A 24,653-nucleotide genomic window follows, 5' to 3' on the forward strand; every position below is an offset into this window, starting at 1 on the left:
GAGCTAGGCTGATGCCACAGCACTCACTCCAGCCTGGACAACAAAGTGAGACTCTGTCTCAAAAAAAAAAAAAAAAGAATATTAGACTACTTAGGCAAAGTTTCTGGGGGCCCACAAATTATAAACTAGGTAACCAAATTTTTATGTTAACTAGTTCTTTTTAGCTATTTTCTTTGACTCTGAACTACAAATTATGAAATTCCATGCACAGTGGGTGTAATGATTAGGTATAAAGGTATTATTACATACTAGAGATTATCTTATAATAAATACTTAAAATAGATAAGGACGCTTACTTTCAGTTTACTGCAATTAAAGCTACTGGAGCTCACAGGCTACCAATGACTTTATAGACTCTCATCTCTAGGATAAACCAGATTTCAGTAATTGTGATGGATTTAAGTTTGCCTGGTTATATCTTTCATCCTGCAGTCTTTATAAGATGGCCAGTCAGGATTAGTGAATCAGCCTGTGGCCATAGAATAACATGGAATGAAATGACCCATATGAATAGTAACTCTGATGACCTAATTTCCTGTTGCTGTGCTCAAAGCAGAAGAAGCAGCCAGACAGCTATGTTTGTAGTCTCCCAGAAATTGGAGTCAATGAATAGCACTTGAATGTAAGCTAAAAACCTAATTCTAGGTGCCTAAATAAAATTTAAAAAGCCAGAAGTGAAGTAGATACAGCAAGCCAATGTGTTTGGATTAACTGTTGTGTAAAAGAAATTAATAAAATATATTGAAGCTAATATGAGGTGTAAAAATTGGGTTTTTCTAAAAAAGCAAATATACCAGAATTTCTATGCATACATATTATCATTCCAAATGGTCAGGTTATAAACTGTATACTTGTTTTCAGTAATTTTGTAGTTACTCAGATTTTTAGAATTTCTCTGGGAGCATTGCTTTTAGATGTTTTATGCCCTATTGCCTTAGCAGCCTGAAGTATGTAACTAGTTTGAGGTAAAATGAATAATTTTAAAACATCGCTAAGCACCTAATTTGTTCAACTTAGTTTTAGGGCTGGTAATTATAAATAGCTTAATGACCTAAAACTTTAGTCCTTGGGAATCTAGATATTTATGTATGAGCTTATTTTTTAAGAATTTAATTTTTCTCATTTGTATTTAGTAATTTATCACCTTTAGAAATGTACAATTTAAAGTTCTCTAATGTGGACAGTCTTAAAGATTTAATCTTTATTTTAGGACATGGACTTTGTACGCTTTATCATCAACTGCTTTAAGGTTTATTACCCTAAATACCTCTGTAAGTAACTTACTCCTTTATAAAAATATAATATATTGAAACTGTAGACAATGTCTGAGAATTGTGGAGCCTTACATTATTATAGAATTTCATACCTGAAACTTTTTTTTCTGATGAAGAATTTTAAGTGTGTTCATAGATGTATAAGTATGTATCTTGATAGGTACAGAGGAAAATTTAAACTGTATATGTAGCATCCTATAACCCACCCCCCCACACACATATGTACATAAAAACATACATTTATTTCCAAAATTATCCATTTTTACTATTTTAATTTAGGAATTTATTTAAAATAATTTTTATTACATGGAACTTCTTCCACAAGAACAGAAAAACAGTATTGATCAGCAAAGTATACTGTGTGATAAGCCATATTGATACATAAAGTACAGTGTTTACTAATTGCTGTTTAAAAATTGTCATTAATACTTGGAAAAAAAGAAAAAAACCTTATACTCATTTTTTATTTGTTGAATTTGTATGAGGGTTTCCTCTTGGGGAAATCAACATGCCAATTCACATCAACAGTCAAATATATTTAACCCTAGTGGGTTAAAAGTGAAAAGATAGAAGAGAGGCAACAGAGACATCAGAAAATGGGAATTCACAGGTCTACCTGGGCAGACTCCTGGCAAATAGAGCAAATTGGGTCTTTTGAGACTCACGACGCAGGTGACAGTAAAGCATGAAATCCCTAAATCATCTTACTTTGGCATGCTTTCATATTATTATTGCTAACGTGAAGTAAGGAACAGACAAAAAGCTTGGTAGATATCAAAATCAATGCCACCCCCAGCCCTGTACCCTCATCTCTTCAAAAAGAATATTCATGAACATTTGCAGGTAAAGAGGACACCAATTGTGTCCAGTTTAGAGAACCTGTAGTATCTCCTGTTCCTTATTAATTATTCCCGTATGTGGCATGTACCCTGATTCATTAAAGCTTGCTGAGCAGTGCCAGTCAGTGGTCAATAGAGAATCACTACTTCATATTATTAGCTTGCTTCTTTTAGGGACAAAATGAAAATAATATATTCTCTTGTTTGTTGAAATATTCAATGGAGTATATAAAGGGCCACTTATAAATAGTATACATATTATTACTTTAACAATATTTTCAAGAATCCTTTGAGAACTATTAAGTTCATGGATCTATGTAAAGATAAATTAGAATACTATTCATTTAAGTTAACTAGAGAGAATATATATATTCTACCTATATGATGTAGTTTGGCAGACAGTGAATTTTGTGGAATCTTAAATTGATTATTCAGAATCTGTCATGAAATATAATTGTATCTTAAAATTTGAGTCTAGATCTTTTTAAATATATCCCAAATGAACACTGGAGTATTAGGTACCAGGGTACCTATTTACAGATACCTTGTTCCTCATATGTACTTTACTTATACAGTAGTATAACCCTTCTAGGAAGGTCTCTGCTCAGAGAAGAATGAAATTACAATTCATCTGAAATAGAACAATGAATTGGATCTCAAAAATATTTATGGTTTCTGGTTCTTTGTTAATATGGCTGTTTAATATCTTCAACTCAGTGTGTAAATAATACTTCTGCATACTTTGGAATTATTGGTTTCTTGGAGCTCATGATATTAAGAAATGTAAAAATTATTTTTGTTTCTTAATACATAATGATTTATTAAAAGGGGAGGGGACAACTATGAGACTGGTTTAACAATATAATAATCTCTAGAAAATTATAATTGAAACATAAATTAGACGTGGAAATGTTTTTAAGTTCAGTGGCTTCCAGCGCTAATATAACATACTACATCCAAAGACTCCACTTATTCACTTAACTATTTTCTTTTGTACCTTTCTGCAAACAACAAAAGCAGGGAATGAACAAAAGAATAAGCTGTTTGCCAGAGAACAGTGATTGCAGTACTGATTTCCCCCAAGCTGTCCTGGGCAGGCCCCTCACCGATGTGAGATGTTAGTTGTTCGGTTCTAGCACTAATAACAATTCTCTGAATTAGAACTAAGTACAAACTCAGTTTGTAATAAGTACAAACTCAGTTTGTACTTATATTCAGGTGACCAATTTTTTCTAAGCCAGGTATAAGTGATATTACTATAGAGGTACTAAGTCACATTCAATGAATTTTTTTTCATCTTTCAGCAAAAATAGTGATCTTTGATATGCCTTGGTTAATGAACGGTGAGTATATTATTTATGCTTTCTTAAAACAAAATGTCTGATTTTCTTTTTTCTTCACTTTGTCAAGTTAGCCATACTTCTACAGTAGTTTATAAGAATGTTTATATTGTCCTTGGCATGTGGTCTTAAGAGACTGAAGCTAGAATATTCAAAGGCTATTCCTAAGCAAACGGGGCCAATATTCTATCCCCAGGATCTGGGGGCATCCGCTAGTCTTTAAAAACAGCCTTGCTAGGTTCAGTGGCATGGGCCTGTAGTCCCAGCTACTCAGGAACTTGGGAAGCTGAGGCAGGAGGATCACTTGAGCCCAGGAGTTCAAGGTCAGCCTGGGCAACATAGTGAGACCTGTCTCTTAAAAAAAAAAAAATTAAAAACAGTCTCAAGGTATTCAACCATTCAGGTAAAGTTATAGCCAGAAGCCTCAGTTTGTCACCCACAGATAAGATGTATCACAGAACATAAGACTTGTCTAGGTTTTCTCATGGGCTTTAGGTATTGAGGAAGAAGTTGGGATCAATCTGAAACTCACCTCAAATAACTGTAGTCACAGGACCCAAAAAGACAGTCGTCATATATTTTTTGCTAAAAATGTTTTGAAAAAGCCATTGGAAAACATTCTTGTCGAACTTTAAAGTGATTATAAACTTAATATTTTCAGAATGTGGATTCTCATTTGTGTTTGCAAAAGGCAGTTATATAGAAAGCAATAGAAAAAATCAACAAAACCAAAACTTGTAAAGTTCAATACAATTGACAGATGTTTAGCTAAAATGATGAAGAAGAAAAGACAGACTCAAATTGTTAAAATCTGTAACAAAAGAAGGGACATCACTATTGACCTTGCAGAAATAAGGATTATAAGGGAATACTATGAACAATTGTATGACAAGAAGTTAGATACTGTAGATGAAATGGACACATTTTTAGAAAGATACAAATTGCTGAAACTAGTTCAAGAAGAATCAGAGTAGAAATATAACAAAGGAAATTGAATTAATCAGAAAACTTCCCACTAAGAAAAGCCCAACCCCAGATGACTTCACTGGTAAATTCTGTGAAACATTTAAAAAAGAATCAACACCAATCCTTCACAAACTCTTCCAAAACATAGAAGAGGGGGGAATACTTCCCAACTAATTTTATGAGGCAGGTATAACCCTAATACCAAACATCACAGGAAAAGAAAACTACAGACTCGTGTTCCTTATGAGTATAGACACAAACAGTCCTTTACAAAGAACTAGCAGACCAGCAGCATATAAAAAGAATTATACACCATGACCAAGTGGGATTTTCTCAGGAATGCACAGTGAGTTCAGTATATGAAAATCAATCAATGTAATCCACCATCTTAATATAATGGAGAAAAAAAGACATGATCATTTCAGTAGACACAGAAAAAGCATTTGACAAAACCCAGTACCCTCTCATGATAAAAAGTATTCAACAAACAAATAAGGTGCAAAGACTTGGAACAACTACACAGTTAGAAGGAGCACAGTAGTCCACACAAGACCACCCTCACTTCTGACATGACCTGTAACTTCAGGAGGTGCCCAAAATCACCCTCCCTCAGGTTCAATAATTCTAGTGAAGGACTCCAAAATCTCCCTGAAAGCTATTATACTCACAGTTATGGTTGGTTCATTATGGAGAAAGAATTCAGATTAAAATTGGCCAAGGGGAGTAAAATGTATAGTCCAGGGAAGTACCAAAGTAGAGCACATTACTTTGCCACCATGAACGTGTGGCAAATGTGCATGGAGTATCGCCACAGAAGCTCACCCAAGCCTCAGTGTTCAGAGTTTTTATTGGTGCTCCATTACAGAGATGTGATTGATTGCCCACATAGATCTTAGTCTCCAGTCTCCCCAGAAGTCTTCTGATACCATGGGACCTAAAGCCCCCACCCTAAATCATTGTTGGTCTTTCTACGATGACCTACCCTAAATTATATTGTTCCAGTGTGAGCCAAAGCCCCCAGACAAACAAAGACAGTCGTATCAGGCATGAAGATTACCTCCCAGAAGGTAAGAGCAAAGGCCAGGCCACTCTTTGGATAAAGCTAATTCTTCGTTACAGAGATGAAGGATTATGTAAATATTGCTATACTGTATTATTTTTTATTCATTGTTATTTTTTACTTATTTTTTAACGTTTTTGGTCCATGGTGGGTTGAATCCACAGATGTGGAACCCAAGGATATGGAGGGCCAACTGTTATTAAGATAGCAATACTTCCCAAATTGATCTACTCATTTAATCCAGTCCCTATCAAAAGTCCAGCTGTCTTCTGTGCAGAAATGGGCAGGCTTGTCCTAAACTTCACAAGAAAATGCAAGAAATCCAGAGTAGTAAAAAAAAAAAAAATCTTGAAAGAGAACAATAAAGTTGTTTACTTCCTGATGTCAAAAATTTACTACAAAGCTATGGCATAAGGATAGACATATAGGCCAGGCACAGTGGCTCATGCGCATAATCCTAGCACTCTGGGAGGCCGAGGCGAGAGGATTGCTGGAGCTCAGGAGTTCAAGACCAGCCTGAGCAAGAGTGAGACCCCATTTCTACTAAAAATTAGCCGGGCGTCGTGGCACGCACCTGTAGTCCCAGCTACTCGGGGAGGCTGAGGCAGGAGGATTGCTTGAGCCCAGGAGTTTTAGGCCCCAGTGAGCTACAGTGGTGGCACTGTACTCTATCCAGGGCAACAGAGTGAGATTCTGTCTCAAAAAAAAAAAAAAAAAAGATAGACATATAGAGCAATGAAATAGATTTGAGAGTCCAGATATAAACCCTAACATTTATGGTCAATCGATTTTTTTTGACCATAAAACAGTGCCAAGACAAGTCAGTAAAGAAAGCTTTTTAATAAATGGTGCTGGGACAACTGGGTATCCACAGTCAAAGGAATGAAGTTGGACCCCTACCACAAAGCATAAATAAAAATTAACTAAAAATGGATTGGAGTCCTAAATGTAAGCACTAAAACTCTTAGAAGAAATCATAGGAGTAAATCCCTGTGTTTGGACTAGGCAATGGTTTCTTAGATATGACTTAAATCACAGTAACTAAAGAAAAAAATAGATACATTGGATTTCATTAAAGTTAAAATCTTTTGTGCTTTCAAGGACACTACTAAGAAGGTGAAAAGACAAACCTCAGAACAAAATAAATTATTTACAAGTCATATATCTGATAAGGGACTTACATCTAGAAAAATAAAGAATTCTTACAATGTAACAATATAAAGACAGGTAACCCAATTAAAAATCAGTGAAAGATTTGAATAGATGTTTTTTCCAAAGATAAATAAATGGACAATAAATACATAAAAAGATGTTCAATATTAGTAATCATTAGAGAAATGCAAGTCTAAACCAAGTGAGATACTACTTCATACCCACTAAGGTGGCCATAATAAAAAAAGATCAGTAACAGTTATTGGCAAGGAAATCGGAACCCTCTTACTGGTGAGGATGTAAAATGGTCCAGCAACGTTGAAAAACAGTTTGCAGTTAAACATATGACCCAGAATTCCACTCTTTAGTATATACCAAGAGAAGTAAAAACTTACGTCCATACAAAAACTTGTGCATAAACGTTCATAGCAGCTTTATTCTTAATAGCAAAAAGTGGAAACAACCCAAATGGTCATCAGATAAATAGATAAACAAATATTGTGTATCCATAAAATGGAAAATTATTCAGCCATGAAAAGGAATTAAGTGCTGATACATGCCACATCACAGGTGAACCTTGAAAACATGTTAAGTGAATGTCAGCAGAAAAAGCCACATGTATGATTATGTTTGTATAAAATGTCTAAAATAAGCAAATCCATGAAGACAAAATAGATTAGTATTAATATTTGCTAAGGACTAGAAGGGAGGAATAAGGAAAGATGACGAGATGAGGGGGTTTTTTTTGGTGTGATAAAAATGTTCTAAGATTAGATGGGGTGATGGTGGCATAAATGGAATTATATAAAGGGTGAATTTTATGGTATGTAAATTATATCTGAATAAAGTCTATTATGAAAAAACCAGACTTAGCTCTTTATCTAATTAAAGTAGCAAAGCTTCAAATGTGTCATCTCACAAACTTTTAGAATTGAGATTAATGAAAATTAAAATGTTATATAAAAAAATCATAGCGAAAGTAAAAATGTAATTTTTCCAAACTATTTAATGTTTATCATACTGCTCGTTTTTTTTAAATGACACTTTTGCAAATTTAATGCAGTATTCCTCTTTTAATTTCTTTAAAAAATGTACTTAGAATTTCACAATGGAAATGAGATTTAAAAATTAAGTATAAATAAGAAATGGCATGACAGAACAAGATTGTAATTACCAAACAGCTGTGTTTGGTAACAGTTTATTCTTGTAGATTCTGTAAGTTCCTCACAATTATATAAACTGCAGGGCTTGAGAGGCAAAGTTTAGGGTTAGGAAGGAAGTCTGGGTCTGGCTCGCATTTATAATGAGGAGGGCTATTTCTTTCTCTTATGACTTCCCATTTTAAAAGATTTTTCAGATTGAGAGTTTATCAGAACCGTAAGGTAAATGACTCTTTCCATACTATTGTGCAATTATTTCCTGAATCACATTGTAATTTGATTCAGTGTCTGGAAATCTAAATAGTTGAGATCTTTGATGGATTTATTCAGAGGCCAAAACTCTGATAAGTTTATTAACATATATAAGGGTAATTTAATCTTCCTGAATCTTCATTGAACTTTTGAAACCCATTAGGGAGAGTCACAATGTAAATGCCTATAGGAATTAGAGGATGTTAATTAAGTATCATGTCACATAAAGATAAATATTAACAGATTATAGTCCAAACTGATTTCAGAAGGCCCAGGTTAACACTTACAGTAAATTAATTGAGAAAAAGAGTGAAAAGAATTTTAATAAAGTGACTTTTTTTTCCAGCTGCTTTCAAAATTGTGAAAAGCTGGCTTGGTCCAGAAGCAGTAAGTTTGTTGAAGTTTACAAGCAAAAATGAAGTCCAGGACTATGTCAGTGTAGAATACCTGCCTCCACATATGGGTGGAACTGTAAGTATAATACCTGAAAACTCATTTATAAAGTAATTGGCTAATGGCATATTAGGCTATATTCTTCCCTCAAGGAAAAAGGAAAAGCAATCTCATAACAAAGATCACAGATACCTGCAAAATAGCAAGTAGTGTTACAGACATTTTATACTTAAGTTTTAAAGTTGTTACATTTTTATTTTTTATATAAGTAACATATTTATGTGGTTCTAAACTAATGAAAATCCGGAAGAGTATTCAGAAACAAGTCTTTAGGAAAGTGTCCCCTCCTTCTGTCCCCAACCACCCTGTTCCCCTCCGCTTACATTTCTTATATTAATTTGCAGGGATATGTAGTGCCTATGTAAGCAAATAAATATAGTATAAATTCTTGCTCCCTCCCATCTCTTTTAAACAGGTAGTATATTTATATGCTGTTGTGCATCATGCTTTCTTCTTCACCAAAAATTATCTTAGAGATCATTCTAAATCTCTATGTGGCAAGCTCACGTACTCTTGTTTATGGCTGCATAGTATTCCAGTATCTAGAGGTGGACCATACGTTACTGAATCTCCTTTTGATGTGTCTTTAGTTTGCTTCCAATTGTTTGCTGTTCAACAGTCTTTTTAATTTAAAAAATATATTAAGTATAATACTATCAAGATTTTTGAACTTTTTACTACTTACAAATAAGAAATCAGGAGTATGTGGGTACATGTTAAATGTTTAATATTACATAACAATGAAACTTATTGTGATAATGATTTTTTTAAATGAACTTTAAAACCTTTGGGCTTGGTATACTTTAGGGTAACTTGATAATATTTCAGTTATTTGACTTTTTACAATCTACTTTGTATACTGCCTGCCTGGCAAAATTTTATTCAACCAGACTAACAAGATGAAAAATTCTGGTATGTCCTTGTGTTTTTGATTAAAAAGACTTGAATCAATGTTTTTAATTTAGAGTCTGCTGCTTTTTTATTCTAAGGCTTTATATTTCAACTTTTAACCTAGAAAAAACAAGTACCATTCATTTCAGATGCTGTGCTTAAACATAGTGATTTTATTTGATTTGTCATTTTTAATAATTTGCCCATAAAATTGTTGTATCTTAAAAGTAATAGCATTTAATAAAAATGATTTTTGTTTTTACATATAGAAAGGTTATTTTATTTTCCCTCTCTGTTGTTAGTGGTATGTTTCTTCACGATTTCAGTCAAAACGGTAGTAGGACTACTATGTTTTAACATAAATTTTTAAGGTTTTCTTCAAAAGTAACACAGAGGATTTTTTTAAAAAGTAAACAATACCAGAGATTGAAAAGTAAAACAGGACTGTGCAAAGTGCCTCTCTTTCCCCAGGTCAGTGCCCACTGCCACTCCTTAGAGGCAATCACTATTTTCTATCCTTCTGGAGTTATCTGTCCATTACAATTTTTTACACAAATGGTCATATACCACACATACTGTTTGATTGTGCTTTTTTCACATTCTTTATTGTGTAGGTTATACTATATTGATTCATAGAGGTCTGCCTTATTTTTTAACCATTGCACAATATTCCACTGTGTAGATGAATATAACAATTTATTTAATCAGTCTTCTTTTGAAGGACCGTTGTCTAATCTTCTGCCATCATTAATATCCTTGCAAATAATTCTTGGTACACAGGTGCAGCAAATATACATATAGGATAAACTCTTATAATTAAAATCAGTGAGTCAATGGGTATAGTTTTTAATTTTGATAGCTGTTGCCAAATTCCCTCTAAAGAGATTGTGCCCATTTACCAGTAGTCTGTGGGACTAGAACCACCTTCTTGCCAACACTACATATTCTCATTTTTGTGATCTTTGCCAGTCTCAGGTGAAAAATATTTTGTGGTTTTTAACTTGCATTTCTTTTATTATAAGTGACGTTATATGCACTTATATGTGATTCAAAAGGCAATCTTTGTTCTTTTTCAATGAATTCTGTATCATTCCTTGACCCTTGTTCTGGTGAGTTGTTAAGTCTTTTTCTTATTGATTTGTATATATTAATAAAAGCTATCTTTTTTTTATGCATGTGGTACATATTTTCCCAGTTGTGGCCTTTTTAAAACAAAAAAAAAATCCTTTCTGTTTTTAGTTTTTAAGGATCTTTTGTTGTTCTTGGTTGATTGGTTAGGTTTTGTTTTGTTGCTACTCAGAAATGTTTCATTCGAGTGTGTTCAATTCTTATCAATATTTTTGTGGCTTCTAGGTTTTGTGCTATGTATACAAAGGTCTTACCTACTTAGGTTTTTTTTTGTTTTTAATCCTCTTCTATATTGTCCTGGAGCGTATATGTTTTATAAAAAAAAAAAATACAAACATTTAAAGTTTTTATCCATCTGAAATTCTTTTTGGCATAAAGAATGAGCTAACAATCTAACTTGATGCTCTATAGATGGCAAGCCAACTGTCTCACACCACTTATTGCTCCTTTCCTTTCTGATTTGAAATGCTTCATTTTAAATTTCACTATCTAATTAAGTCTGCTTTCTTGGCCAAAGTAATGAATTTTAAATCTACTAAAAGAATTATTTCTCTACCCACCTCTTGGCAGGCTGATGTGAAATACTTTTCTTTTAGGATCCTTTCAAGTATAGCTATCCACCACTAGTGGATGATGACTTCCAGACACCATTGTGTGAGAATGGGCCTATTACCAGTGAGGATGAAACATCAAGTAAAGAAGATATAGAAAGTGATGGTAAAGAAACCTTGGAAACAATTTCTAATGAAGAACAAACAACTCTTCTAAAAAAGGTAATTTTATAATTAAATTGAATTGAGTCAAAAGCTGTAGTCTGGCCTTAATTCTACCACCAGCTGGCCATGTAATTTTGGGTAATTCACTTAACTTGCTGCCCTTCTATATCTTTGTGTATAAAAAGTAAGAGGAAGGATGGGACTAGCTGACTAGTAGCACCACTTTAGTGTATAAAAAGCTGATTCCATGCTTTTGTATAAAAATCAGCAAAAGGCATCTGGAAGGAATTTTTGTCTAAAATAAAAGTAATTTAAAACTTTACCTTGATCTAGTTACTTTCTCTATTTGTTAAACAGCACTTAGTTGTCTCCCTTTTTACAAGTAATCAGGGACTTGATAGAGGGATAAATATAATTTAGAACAAATTTAAAGACTCTTAAAGGACCATGTTATATTTTCCACAGTAACCTATTTGTAGTAGGAATTCAGATATGTTAATGGTCATGTTAATATGTGCTAAATACAATAAACCTATGGTTAAGAGTATAATTTGGATTGAATTAAAATAATGTTTACTTTGACCTAATGATCTGCCCGACTGTCAGTATGAAACTTAAGTTTATCTTTTCTTTCATTTTTTTTCTTTTTGGTTTTTAGACTAACCCAACTGAGTCTACTTCAAAAGCAGAAGAAAATGAAAAAGTTGATTCAAAAATAAAAGCTTTCAAGAAACCATTGAGTGTGTTTAAAGGACCCTTACTACACATCAGGTAATAGTTGAAGATTTTATTAACTATACTTTTATAACATAATCTTGATCATCTTGAGGGAGCTGCAAAATTAAGAAAAACTTCTGTACTCTTTCTGAAACTACAGAAATACAAAATTAAGGGTTATCTAAAGACTTGCCTTGATTCAGGCATAATGGATATTTTTAGCTACTTTTTTCTTATTCTGTCAAGTGTGTTTAAAGGGCTGTCTCATATCAGATAATGAAATAAACAATATATTAATAAATTATCAATAAATATCTGAATTTCATGGATTTCTCTCATGTTACTGTTACCATTATTAGACTTTCACAAGTTTAGGGATACCAGAAGTTACACTGAAGTAGGCTTTTGTTGATTTGACCTTCCAACAGCAAAAGGTGAACCAGAAAAACAGGTTTATGATTAAAACCAAATTTCAACACATCTCTATTTTTGTTGCTAGGTTATTTGATTCAAAAGATTCAAGGTTGTTTCTTTCATCATTGTCTAAAGACCTCTTTTCTCACTCATGATGCTTTTGGTTGGTAAATCTATTTTGTCTGTTTATATTGCCACACCAACTTTATGATCTAATGTAGCATCGAAACCTTGCTGGGTAACTATGTTTTAGATATGTCTCTTATGAACAATACATCCAGACTTTTTAAAAATCTGAGATTCTCTAATTGACAAGATTGGTTTGTTTCCTGTTATATTTGGATTTATCTTCACCATCTGTGTATGTGAAAGAAATCTGCATGTTGCACATACCTTTTCTGTTTTACATGTTTTCCTTTGCCATTTTCCTCCCTTTAGAGTTTTTTGTGGTGGTTGTTTGCTTGTTCTCATTTTTCCCTCTACTTGTTTAGAAGTTACACGTTCTATGTTTTCACTGGAGGCCTGTCAAATCTTGTGTCCTAGCCTATAAGTGTAGAGGTACGACAAGAAGAGCTCTCTCTTTACAGAGAAAGCCAGACTGGAGCAGCACAGCTTCTCAGCTGCACTTCGGGCTCTGCCCCACCCTGCCTCCACCCCAGTAAAGTCCCAGAGCTGCTCCTACACATGCACAAGGACCCAAGCAACATCTGTTTCCCTAGAGCTGCTCACAATTTATGTGCTTGCTACTGAGAGCAATTCTGAGATCCATAAGCTTACTGTCTTTTCTGTAACTTACTTAAGATTGGGTTCTAAAAGGAAGCCAGCAATCATGCTGATTCACCATCTTGTCCAAAGCTAGGCAAAGCTATTCTGGGAGAGCTCTTCCTTAAAAATACATGTTCTCTAAGTTGATAAGTATCCGTGATATACAGACATTCCTGATATAAAATGAATATATTTAAAGATGTGTCTCAAAATTAAGGACTATCTAAAGACTCATCTGAAGTTCTTTACCTTTTTATGCAAAACAAAAAATACTGTTTTCCCCATTGTTTTGAGGCACCTGATACAATTTGGCTAATATAATTAAACTACACAAACTTTGCTTGAGTCTTTCAATTTTTATTTTAGGTCATGGGCATTACAGTGGCCAATAATAGTAAAACTTAAATTTTGATCCTCGCCAGTTTTGCTGTTTGATAAGTTCTTTGTGCAGTTCCCACCCCAAATTTGCTTATTTTTCTCCTTCCCTATTACTTAGAGAAACCGTTATATAGTAAGAAATTATTGTTACTTAAATACACCCCTAGCAACCTTTCTTTATAATTTATGCTCTTCTCTGTGTGTATATAAAAATATGCCCCATTCTAATCTATTTGTAATTAGGTAAAGTTGAAACAGCAGTACCTTCTTTGCTTTGATTATTATCTATAACCTTCCAAATAGTTTAAATATACCTGAAGATAGTGCTGATTATAAGATTAATTCAGAATCTTTCTAATTCTCTCTTCTGTTCTTCCTTGTTTTGTTTTTGATCTTAGGCAAAACCATAGGATTTCTTTTAAATAGCATGTGTTGAATCAGCAAGATTAAAATACAGAATTATATTAGGTAATTGTTCTGTAGTCATTTTTGGTGAAATCTCTTTATATAAATGAGCTTAAGATATTAACTAAGTATTTTTCTTCAAGCTAATAATTAGACTGTCATTTATTCTGAGTATTACAAATGCCTTATGTTTTTGTCACTACCTAGCCCAGCAGAAGAACTGTATTTTGGAAGTACAGAATCTGGAGAGAAGAAAACTTTAATAGTGTTGACAAATGTAACTAAAAATATAGTGGCATTTAAGGTAAATATCTTAAAGATTTAATAAATTATCTGAAAGACTTTGACATGGGAAGTGATTTTAGACATACTTTACTTGAAAGATTGGTGATTTTGAACTTGTACCGTGTTTTTATTACAATATTTTCAGGGATGTTGTACTACCTTCTGGTTCTAACTAAACAGCATAGCTTATCTAAAATTTTCCCTGAGGTCTGTATCTAAATCTTTAATGTGCAGTAATAGGCTAATGTCTAAATTAATCCCAGGGTTTAATGTTTGTTGTAAATAAAAACTCAGGAAAAATCACTCTTCATTATATGAATAATTTAATTTATAATAACAATGAAAGGTAAAACTATAAAATTGATAGTACATTTCCCCCCAAGTGTGATATATTCTGGATTGTGGTTTATATTGGATACTAACCTGATACTGCGCATTAATTAAGTTTAACAAGATTGATTCCACCACCCCCCCATATTGTACATATTCTTCTCAAATCTTCTGTTGAATTTAGATATAACCACTAGGATGTTCCTGATGTGCCTTATTTGTCTGTTTTTTAATTTCTGAACACACTATTGCAACATGAAATCTAATGTGCATTCTGTTTTTGTGAATTTGCATCATTAAATTCAGGCTATTAGCCAACGGGATATTTAACAGATGGATTAATTTTTTTATTTGAGGACGGCTAAGTGACAATTAGACTTATATACAAGTATCTTTTTAGATAGATTGAGGTGGTTTTCTCCTGTTAGTGGGGACAAATATATTCTGTACCTAACCACCAATGTCGCTTTGTAAACTCTTTGTTCATTGACTAAGTGCTGATTTTTAAAAAAGTCATTCTTAAGCCATTTCCCCCAAATAGCCATAAAGGTTGTTATATGACTACTATTTATAAACAGGTGAGAACAACTGCTCCAGAAAAATACAGAGTCAAGCCAAGCAACAGCAGCTGTGACCCAGGTGCATCAGTTGATATAGTTGTGTCTCCTCATGGGGGTAAGTTGTCACTTAGTAGCCACAGCAAGTGTGGTGGGGGCAGGGGACCTGGGGCTGAGCAAAGTATCAGCACCTCACCTCACTCTAGACATCTCTTTTCTCATATGTGAAATGAGATGGTCAAAGCCTCAAAGGGGTCTCTAAAGCCCTATTCCAGCATTAAAATGTTTTTAATGAGTAAAGTTGTTTAAACTGACACCAATTAAAATTAAATTTCAAAAATGATATTCATTTTTAGAACTTTTTCCTTTTTAAGGGAGTTCTTTTTTCTCCTTAATGTGTTCCAGAATGATGCCTCAAACCACATATGTATCCAACCCCTTGTAAAGGTTCCTGTTTATATACTAAATTATCCTTTTGCAATGCAGGTTTAACAGTCTCTGCCCAAGACCGTTTTCTGATAATGGCTGCAGAAATGGAACAGTCATCTGGCACAGGTCCAGCAGAATTGACTCAGTTTTGGAAAGAAGTTCCCAGAAACAAAGTGATGGAGCATAGGTAAGGTTTTTAGTCACACTCTCGAGAATGTAGTGGGAAGAATCAGAAAGAGAAAGGGGCCTTTCCTTCTCTCATCTGGTAGGCGTTGAAGCATCCAGCATGACCAGGTACCCAGTTAGCCTATAGGGTTGACCAGATGAATGAAACCCAGATTTGCTCAAGGAGATTGCTGATAGCAGAAACTTGTTTACAAGCCAGTGCAAGAGTCTGGATCTGTCCAGAGCACAAAAACAGACCTCTTCGTTGCAGTGTTTTTCCTTGTAGGAATGCTTGCCTTGTGTACTAGAATGTTTGTTGCAGCATTGTTTAAATAGTGAAAAATTGGAGATAAAGAACCTAAGTAGTCACTAGTTAAAGCAATAGTGAGATACATTTAAGTATATCCATGTAAAAAATACTGTAGCCGTTCAAAAAAGTATAAGTCTGCTCTGACATGGGAAGACATCTGTGATATATTAGAAAAAAAACCTAGTCACAGAAAAATTTTTATGACATCCTATTTAAGAGGCGAAAACTCATGAGTGTGTAGGTATATACATGTATGTATGTGTGTATATCAGGTTGTGACAAATGTCTTGAAAAGATACATAGAAAAGGAAAATAGAGAAGGCTGTACTTTTGTTTGGCTATTTTTAATGTTTTAAATTGGAATTATGGTTTATTGGCGTGTTCCCAGTTTTGCTCCCCAGGGGATGTTTTTCAATGTCTATAGACATTTTTAGTTGTTACAGTTAGTTGGGGCATGGGGTGCTATTAGCATCTAGTCGGGGGAGCCTAGGGATGCCACTAAACCTCCTGCAGTGCACAGGACAGCCCCCACCCCCCCAAAAAATGATCTAGCCCTAAATGTCCACAGTGCCAAGGTTGAGAAACTTTCTTTTATAGGGTAGTTAAATATGGCCACTCTGATGACATTTGAATAGAACCTGAAGGAAATGAGTAAGCCACATAGATAACTGGACAGAGGTCTTTCCAGGCGGAAGGAACAACAAATGAAAGGAGAGTGTACTAGGCCTATGTGAGGAACAGCAGGGAGGTCAATGTCACAACTCCAGTAAGCTTGGTGGGAGATGAGGACAAAGATATAAGAAACCAGATCATTGCTATAGGGATGAATTATGAATCTGAGAGGAGAAACCATTAGTTGGTGCTAAGCAAAGCCATGAGGTGATCTGGCTTATTTTTTTAAAAGGATTCTTCTGGAGGCTCTGTAGAAACTAGATGGTGGGCAGGTTCAGATGGAACTGTTACACCAAATTCACACTGAAGTAGAATTTTCTGTGTGCCAGCACTGTTCTAGATGCTTTACACTTATTGAATCATTCAGTCATAAAGACAGCCCTATGAGAGGGAGGTATTTTTCCCCACTTTATAGATGAGAAGCTGGGAAACCTGGCATTGCTCATGGTTGAATGGAATCTTCAAAACAGGGATTGAAAGAACACAGGTGTGGCTGGAACACAGAGAATGAGAGGATCTGTGGTAACACAGTTGGAGGGGCAGGCTGGGGCCGGAGCAAGAGCTCAGTCACCATCACAAAACCTACAATACAGTGGCAACCTGATCTGACATGCCTTTGACAAGATCATCCTGTTTGCAGTGCTGGTAACAGTGGAAGAGAACAAGAGTGGGCCAGGGGAAACAAATGGAAGAAGACCCAGGAGGGATTTAGGAGGAAAACCAGTAGGCAGGCTCTGTTGGGACTGTCATCAAAGCCCAACAAAGAGAATATTTTACAAAGGAGAAGTGACTACCAGTACCAGATGCTGCCATGCTGGTCAAGGAGGATGTGGTAGCAGGGCCCGTTGATGGTGACATCACAGAAATCATTGGTGACCTTATAGAGAGCACTTTCAGGCTTCAAGCGTCACGTAAGACAGGCCAGATGCTAAAGAAGTGGAGGTGGTCACACTGTACTGGAAGTTTTGCTGGTTGGGAGGGATCTGCAGCAGTATTTGCAAGGAGGAATGTGGTATTGATGAAGGGTTTTTCATGGGAGAGATTTGAGCATTGTTTAAAAGCCTGTGGCAAGGACCATTGGAGGGGGAGAGGCTGGACAATACAAGATAGATCATGGACAGTGAAATTCCTGAGGAGGCTAAAAGACGGGGACCTAAAGTGGGAGATTAGCCTTAGTTCAGCGGAGGAAGGATGCAGGTGGAGGTCAGTGGCTGCCTGGTGTGTATGTGGAATATTTAAATTTTTCAAATTATAGTACAGGAGGGCCTACTTTTTGCTTTTATCGAGTTTCTGTGGGGTTTTTTGGTCAAAGGCACAGTTATCAGCATACTTTGAAAGGTTACAAAACTAGAATAAAAGGTGTTGAAGATTTATTTGAAGTTCCTTTGAAACAGTCCTTCAAAATGAGGGGTGTTTCTTTTGGTTTTGTTATCTATGAGTTGCTTTGTTTCTTTGGTTTTTGTTTTATCAATTCCTAATGGCTTGCTTTTCTATACCTGTGAGAGGAGATCACTGTGTTCTCACAGAAAGTGGGAAGGGTGCTTGGTGGGTGTGTACTGAAGGCCCAAGAACTTTTCTATAAAGGGTGGTTTCTTTCAAATTGTCAGATATTTGGATGAATTCTACTGAATAAAAAACTTTGTTGAAATCTCATGGGTTACTGAGCAGTGTCTGTGATCTCTTGTGTTCTTTATACATGCATTAAGCAGCTGGAAGATATATCCTGAGCTGCCACCCTAGGTGAACCTGGGAAGAGGAATGAGGACTTTCACCTGTTACACAGACCTTTGTGTATTTAACTTCTTTCATTTTAATATTTTACTTTTATAAGAAAATTCATTAACACTTTAAACAAGTTGTTTCCTTTGGACTTTCATAGGTTAAGATGCCATACTGTTGAGAACAGTAAGCCAAACACTCTTACGTTAAAAGACAATGCTTTTAACATGTCAGATAAAACCAGTGAAGATATATATCTACAAGTAAGTGTACTTTCTTTTTCCTAACTAAAACAAAGTTGTTAATGCTAATCAACATTAGAAATCCATTTTTTCCCACTGATATAAGGAAAACCCTTTGGCATAGACATGAAAGAAATGCTCTCTTTGTGAAGAGATGCCAAACCAAAAATGGTAAGCAACGAGTTACTTTTAGAGATTTATTAACTTTTGAAAGCTCCAATCATTTTTAGCAAAACATAAGGTGTTTTGGGTGTGGGGGTGGTATCAAAGAATTTATCTTGATGTAAAAGTAGCACATAATGCTTTTAAATTTGAAAGAGACAGAGGGCTAAGTAACTGACAGTAGCTCAAGGATTTCACCCATCCAGGAAGTGACTGCTCTGCTCCTCTCCCAACTAAAAATTTAGACCTTTCAAAATGAGAGTAAGCAGAGACACATCTACCAACCAAACAAATCTAATGCCTCGTTACATTTCCAGCTCCCAGCTTTTCAGAGCAGATGGGTCCAATCCCTTCAGTGTTTGGATTTCTAATATTCTTGTTTGCCATGCCCATGATTAATGAGTGTTTTTACTGACAAATCTTTCATCCCTTTTTCCCTCTTCAGCTCAATCGTTTACTAGAAAGCAATAGGAAGCTTGAAGACCAAGTGCAGCATTGTATCTGGTTCCAGCAGCTGCTTCTTTCCTTAACAGTGCTCTTGCTTGCTTTTGTCATCTCTTTCTTCTACTTGCTATAGAGTTAAATAAGTGGTACCTGGTAGAAAACACAGCTCCTTCATCTATTAGTTGGAAAAAGTAATGACCCAAAACTTCTCCACCAAGCTACTAAAAGTATTGCACATCTGGGCTTCCTAAAAGGAAATGTGCAGCACCTAGAGGGGAACACATATGTCTTGAAAATAAACTGTTAGAATAAAGAAATGCTGGAGAAATTGATTATTGGAGACTATAGCTATTTAGTAAAGGCATAGCCATTGTGTAAATTAATAGTTTAAATATAATTTATTTTTTCCTTTTGATTTGAATACTTTTAAGGCTTAAGTTTTATCATGTAAATACATTAGCTGAACTGAAAAGTGTAAGTAACATGCTTTCTTGCAGCCAAATATGTAATCTGCTTTTTTATGACAAAATTATCATAGCTGAGCCAACTTACTAGCTTTTCTATACTATGTATATAGAAGACCATGTATATTAAACGTAGAGGAATTTATGTAATCATAACTTTGTAATTTTGAGAATTACTTCCAGATGATAGTCAATATTCTTTTGGAATGTAAACCTATTTAATGCCAAACCACCTTAGCCTTTGTTTCTCAGTGTTCCTCAACAGCCTGCCTTTTATTAATCTCGGGCTTTTTTATGAACACTCTCATTTCAGTAGAATTTGGAAAACTAAGTGTGGTTGGATTTTCTTCGAATTCGGTTAGTAATGCCCAGAAGGAGAGTCTTTTCAAGCAGTCCCCCTTTCCAGTCATTTTTATGTACCTTCCTGTTGTCCACTGTCCCTGCCTGGACACTGAACCTTTTGCCTAATTTATTATAAAGGCTTGATCCTTCGTTTTTCCGTCTTCCCCTCATTTCTAAGTGAAAGGTGTCTGTCAGATCAAATTTTTTGAAGTTATTTTTTCAAGATGCTAAGCAGGATAATTTAGGTTTCAAATATTTGTTCCTTGTTAAAATCAGCCGTGAGAAGGAAACTTACAAAGGACTGGAGTATCTATAAAAGTAAAAAATAAATAAATAAAACAAAAACATACAAGCTCAAGTGTCAGCTCTCCATTTTAAAGAATGAAAAATATAACTCACGATGAACTGCAAAACCTTCAGCCCAGGACTAATTGACTTACTTGACATTCTGCCTTGGATACAATAATATGCAGTATGGTTCCTAAATTCGTAAAAAGATATACCTTGCAGTAGCAGAGGCTAATGAAATTAGTTTCCTTTCTCATCAATGTGACCAGTTTCAGTCCATGTTGGTTCACGTGTATGTCTACTTTATATGAAAGAAAAAGTCTGCCTGTAAAATAAATTTTGAGTTTCAATTGAGCCATGTTTGGAGATTTATTATTATTCTGAGGTGTAGAGTTGTTGGCTTTCATCTTGAAGAAGTTGATTCCAAAATTGAGTTATGAAGGATGATATAATAGAGTTCCTTCAAAATTGGCCTAGGAAATAAAACCTTAAAAGGACACTGGTGTGCTACTTTGTCTTAATTTGGACTTTTCTGTTTCAGTTTGCCACCTCCAGATGTGAAACGGACTGCAGTCCACTCTAAGTACTGTGCACAATATCTCCCTGTGTGTGTGCACAGTGGCTTCCTTCCCCTTACCTGGTAGATTTTTGGCCTTAATATAATCTGATCCCAAAGTATTTGTGTATGTTTTTTGTTCCTCAGCAAATAAATGAGGAAATAATTAGCCAAGATTGGAAATGTTTTGTCCTAACGGTGTCCCTTTAATGTTTCATATGAAAATTATGTTGACCCACTAAAATATCCTTGCTCGATGCCTGGTGAGTTGAAGTTAATAACATATCTGTTAATGTTCGTGTGTCTATTAAATGTGACTAAGCAGAATTACTGAAAACTATAAAATCAAAGGCATCTAAACTTTTGTACTTGTCTTGATTAATCATATATATTTATACTTGATTTTATTCTGTCTTCCTTTGGTTTTATTTAATCACAATTGCATGATTTTTGGTACTCTAATCAATTTTATTTTTAGTCATGTCATTACCTGTTCTTGACCAAATTACCAAGGACCAACAATTTAGATTTAGATTTTTGTTTTCACTTGGGAATGGAAATTAGATTTTCCATGAAAGCATTAATGAAATATCATTAGCTTGACCTGCAAATAGCCCAAAAATGCAATTGCTGGTGAACTTAGCCTCAAATTTCATAATACCATAACTGTTTTTATATCTTGCCACTAATTTTGACTGAACTTAATAGCACTTTATTGTACGATTACAAAAAAAAATATATTCCTAGAATTGTTGCCAGTGTAATTTCTCTAATGTTCTGGTGCTTTTCATATATTTTCAGTATTTTTATTACTATATTGGTATTTTCTTTGTATAAATTGATCAAAAGAACATGTTTTCTATTTTAATGTTTTAGAAAAATAATTACATTTATGAAATAAATATCATCAGGAAAAAAACCTCTGGTCTCTAATTGATAAAGCATCTTAAAAGAAAATCAATGTTCAGACTCACTCTGACCTTTTAAAGATCATAGTAATTCCTTTTGGGTCTGTTTTGCATTTTTATAAGGACAGCGCTTCAGGCTTCCAAAGATGTATTCTGATGTCAAGTGAGCCTGTCTTTACTGTGTCCTGTTTTTCCTCATCCCATCTTGGGTTTGGCTGCTTTTCAGTGCCGTTTTCCCCAGACATAGCATTGAACCCACTGTCGAGGCTTGGGCTCATTATTGAGCCCCTTGCTGGAGGAAATCAGAATTGCCCCATGGTTCCCCCAATCCTAGTATCCACACACTGTCCAGCCTGATGGGAACAAGCAGGAAGCAGGCTATTGGGAAGCCCTGCCTGGCCGGGCACAAGGAAGACAGCAGCAGGGCGCTGACCATTCCCAAAATCAGGCACGTGCACACATTGGGGAGGGGCGACAGGGCAGCCGGAATGGTGATGGAAGAGGCCCTGAGGGTTGTTGATGTCTGATCCCCTCTCTCCACTGAAAGACACAGCTCCCAAATAGCAGCTACGCCTCCATAAAAATAGATTGAATAGGTGGTCCCTCTTCTACACTGAAAACAATGTAGAGATTCAAAGTCAGGTGGGTAAAGAGCCCAAACCCTCTCGTAAAATCAAAATAAAGCCACAAGGACAGAATATTAACCTGCCCAAGAAATACCATACCAACTAGGGACTGTGAGGGAATGGACTCCTTTCCTAAGGGACACAATTTTCTAGGAGAAAAGAGCTCCTGTCAGGAAAATCTCCAGCTAAGAAAGAAGAGGTTCCCCTCTCTTGGTGCAAAGGGACAGACTGGAAATCTTCCCATTTGTTCCAACTTGAGACACTGGTGGTTAGGAATGAGGGCTCTGAGGTAAGACTGCTTGGGTAGACTTGGGAAAGTCAACCTGTTTCAGACTGTTTCCTCTCCAAGTGATAATCATAGTGCCACTCCACAGGATAGGTGTGAGAATGAGAAGAAATAGTGCATTTAAAGCATCCATAGAAGCCAGCCTTGCTTTGCTAATATGGCACCTCTACCACCTCACATCTCAGCTCCCTAGAACTTCCCACACTTGAGTTCATCTTCCCGAATGCCCCACCTTATTCAAAGCCAAAAGTTCTGTGAACTTTTCCCTATTTTGTATTCCTACCCTTGCCTTCTTGGCACCTCAATAAAATCATCACATCAGATCTTTTACCATCTGCATCTTAATCTGTCCTTATATTGAATAAAATTACCTCCTTGTAATGTTCAAAGAGTCTCATACCTTCCCTCTCCACTACAGTGTCACCTGTCATGAAGGGTAAGATTCCCTTGCACATCTTAAAATATTTGAAGATAACCTGTTTAACTGGCAAGAAGATAAAGGAATATCCCCCTGATCTGTAGGTAAAAGATTTATGCACATTTTTGAGTCTTTCTAGAGGGAGAATTTGAGTGTTCCTTGAAACTCCAGCAGTTTTTTCATGCTCCTTTTTCTTGAGTAGTCTGGGAATAATACATCATAAGATCTTATTTTTTATAGATAAGGAAACCAGGAGTCCAGGAAGTAATTCTCTTTCCTAAGGTAACATGATTAGTCAGTTTCAGAGCCAAGAGTTGAACTCCTAAATCCAATGCTGTCTGTTATAACCACTCAGAGCTGCCATGTCTGGATAACATCTTAAAATGTTGATGGGTAGGTCTGAGAGCTTCCCTTTCCTGAACAATATGAGAAAAGAATGAAGATCAAGTACTTGAGAAATACAGGTGACAGAATAGCCACTCAAGACCCTTGGCTGGAAAAGTTGTTTCTTGGTGTTCTAAGCTATAGACAGACTTGACTTTGAGAAAGGTTTTAAATGTAGTGGTCAATGTAATGTTTACTTTGATGGAGCCCTTTGAAGTACAGCATAAACCTTCAAAGAGGTTTATTCATCTCTCTGTAGAAGAGCATCAAGCAGGTTGTGTTGGCTAGGCACAGTGGCTCACACCTATAATCGTAGCACTCTGGGAAGATCACCCGAGGTCAGGAGTTCAAGACCAGCCTGAGCAAGACCCCATCTCCACTAAAGATAGAAAAATAGCCAGGTTTGGTATCACGCACTGTAATCTCAGCTACTCGGGAGGCTGAGGCAGGAGAATTGCTCGAGCCCAGGAGTTTGTAGTTGCTGTGAACTAGGCTGGCACCACGGCACTCTAACCCAGGCAACAGAGCAAGACTCCGTCTCAAAAAAAAAAAAAAAGTATGTTGCCACTAGTTGTCCAAGGAACTATAGTCCAGTGGCCCAAACAATTCTTGTCTTTAATCAGAGCACATATATTAGTTTTCCATTGCTATATAACAAATTTCTGTAAGCTTACCAGCTTAAAACAAATAAATTCATTATCTCACAGTATCTGTGGGTTGAGTCTGGCACAGTGTGGCTGAGTTCTCTGCTCTGGGGCTCAGGAGTCTAAAATCGAGGTAAAAGGTGACTGCATCCTCCCTGAAGGCTCAACTGGATAAAGATCCACTTTCAGGTGTATCTGAGTGGTTTGCAGAATTCATTTCCTTGTGGCTGCAGGATTGAGGTTGTCAATTTCTTCCTGGCAAGGGGGACTGCTCTCAGCTCCTCAAGGTCCCTCCCAGGTCTCTGCTCCACAACCCCTTCCATAGGCAGTTCACAGCATGACTTCCCCTTAAAATCTCATCTTTTAGGAAGGGCCCAGTTCCTTTTAAGGGCTCACCAGGTTAGGTCAGGCTCACCCAGGACAATATCCCTTGGGATTAATTCAAAGGTGGTTGATTTGGAACCTTAATTACATCTGCAAAATTCCTTCTGCCTTATATAGCATAACCTAAT

General features: G+C 35.7%; 1 protein-coding gene across 2 annotated transcripts in view; it reads left to right on the forward strand.

Annotated features, from left to right (window-relative positions):
- MOSPD2 (motile sperm domain containing 2) overlaps positions 1–21,797 on the forward strand; it is a 46,107-nt gene extending 24,310 nt beyond the window's left edge. The window contains exons 6-15 of one of the 2 annotated variants that reach the window (XM_020284933.2): positions 1,211–1,271; positions 3,418–3,456; positions 8,390–8,514; positions 11,112–11,288; positions 11,890–12,002; positions 14,118–14,214; positions 15,104–15,200; positions 15,569–15,698; positions 18,538–18,640; positions 20,861–21,797. In XM_020284933.2, the coding sequence (XP_020140522.1) occupies positions 1,211–1,271; positions 3,418–3,456; positions 8,390–8,514; positions 11,112–11,288; positions 11,890–12,002; positions 14,118–14,214; positions 15,104–15,200; positions 15,569–15,698; positions 18,538–18,640; positions 20,861–20,902 (984 nt within the window). In that variant the 3' untranslated portion in view covers positions 20,903–21,797. Of the gene's footprint in view, positions 1–1,210; positions 1,272–3,417; positions 3,457–8,389; positions 8,515–11,111; positions 11,289–11,889; positions 12,003–14,117; positions 14,215–15,103; positions 15,201–15,568; positions 15,699–18,537; positions 18,641–19,226; positions 20,674–20,860 lie in introns of those variants that run through there. The other variant, XM_012784783.3, reaches the window with a different exon arrangement.
- The last annotated feature ends 2,856 nt before the right edge of the window (positions 21,798–24,653 follow it).

This window comes from Microcebus murinus, chromosome X, assembly GCF_040939455.1.
Source record: "Microcebus murinus isolate Inina chromosome X, M.murinus_Inina_mat1.0, whole genome shotgun sequence".
Lineage (NCBI taxonomy): Eukaryota > Metazoa > Chordata > Mammalia > Primates > Cheirogaleidae > Microcebus > Microcebus murinus.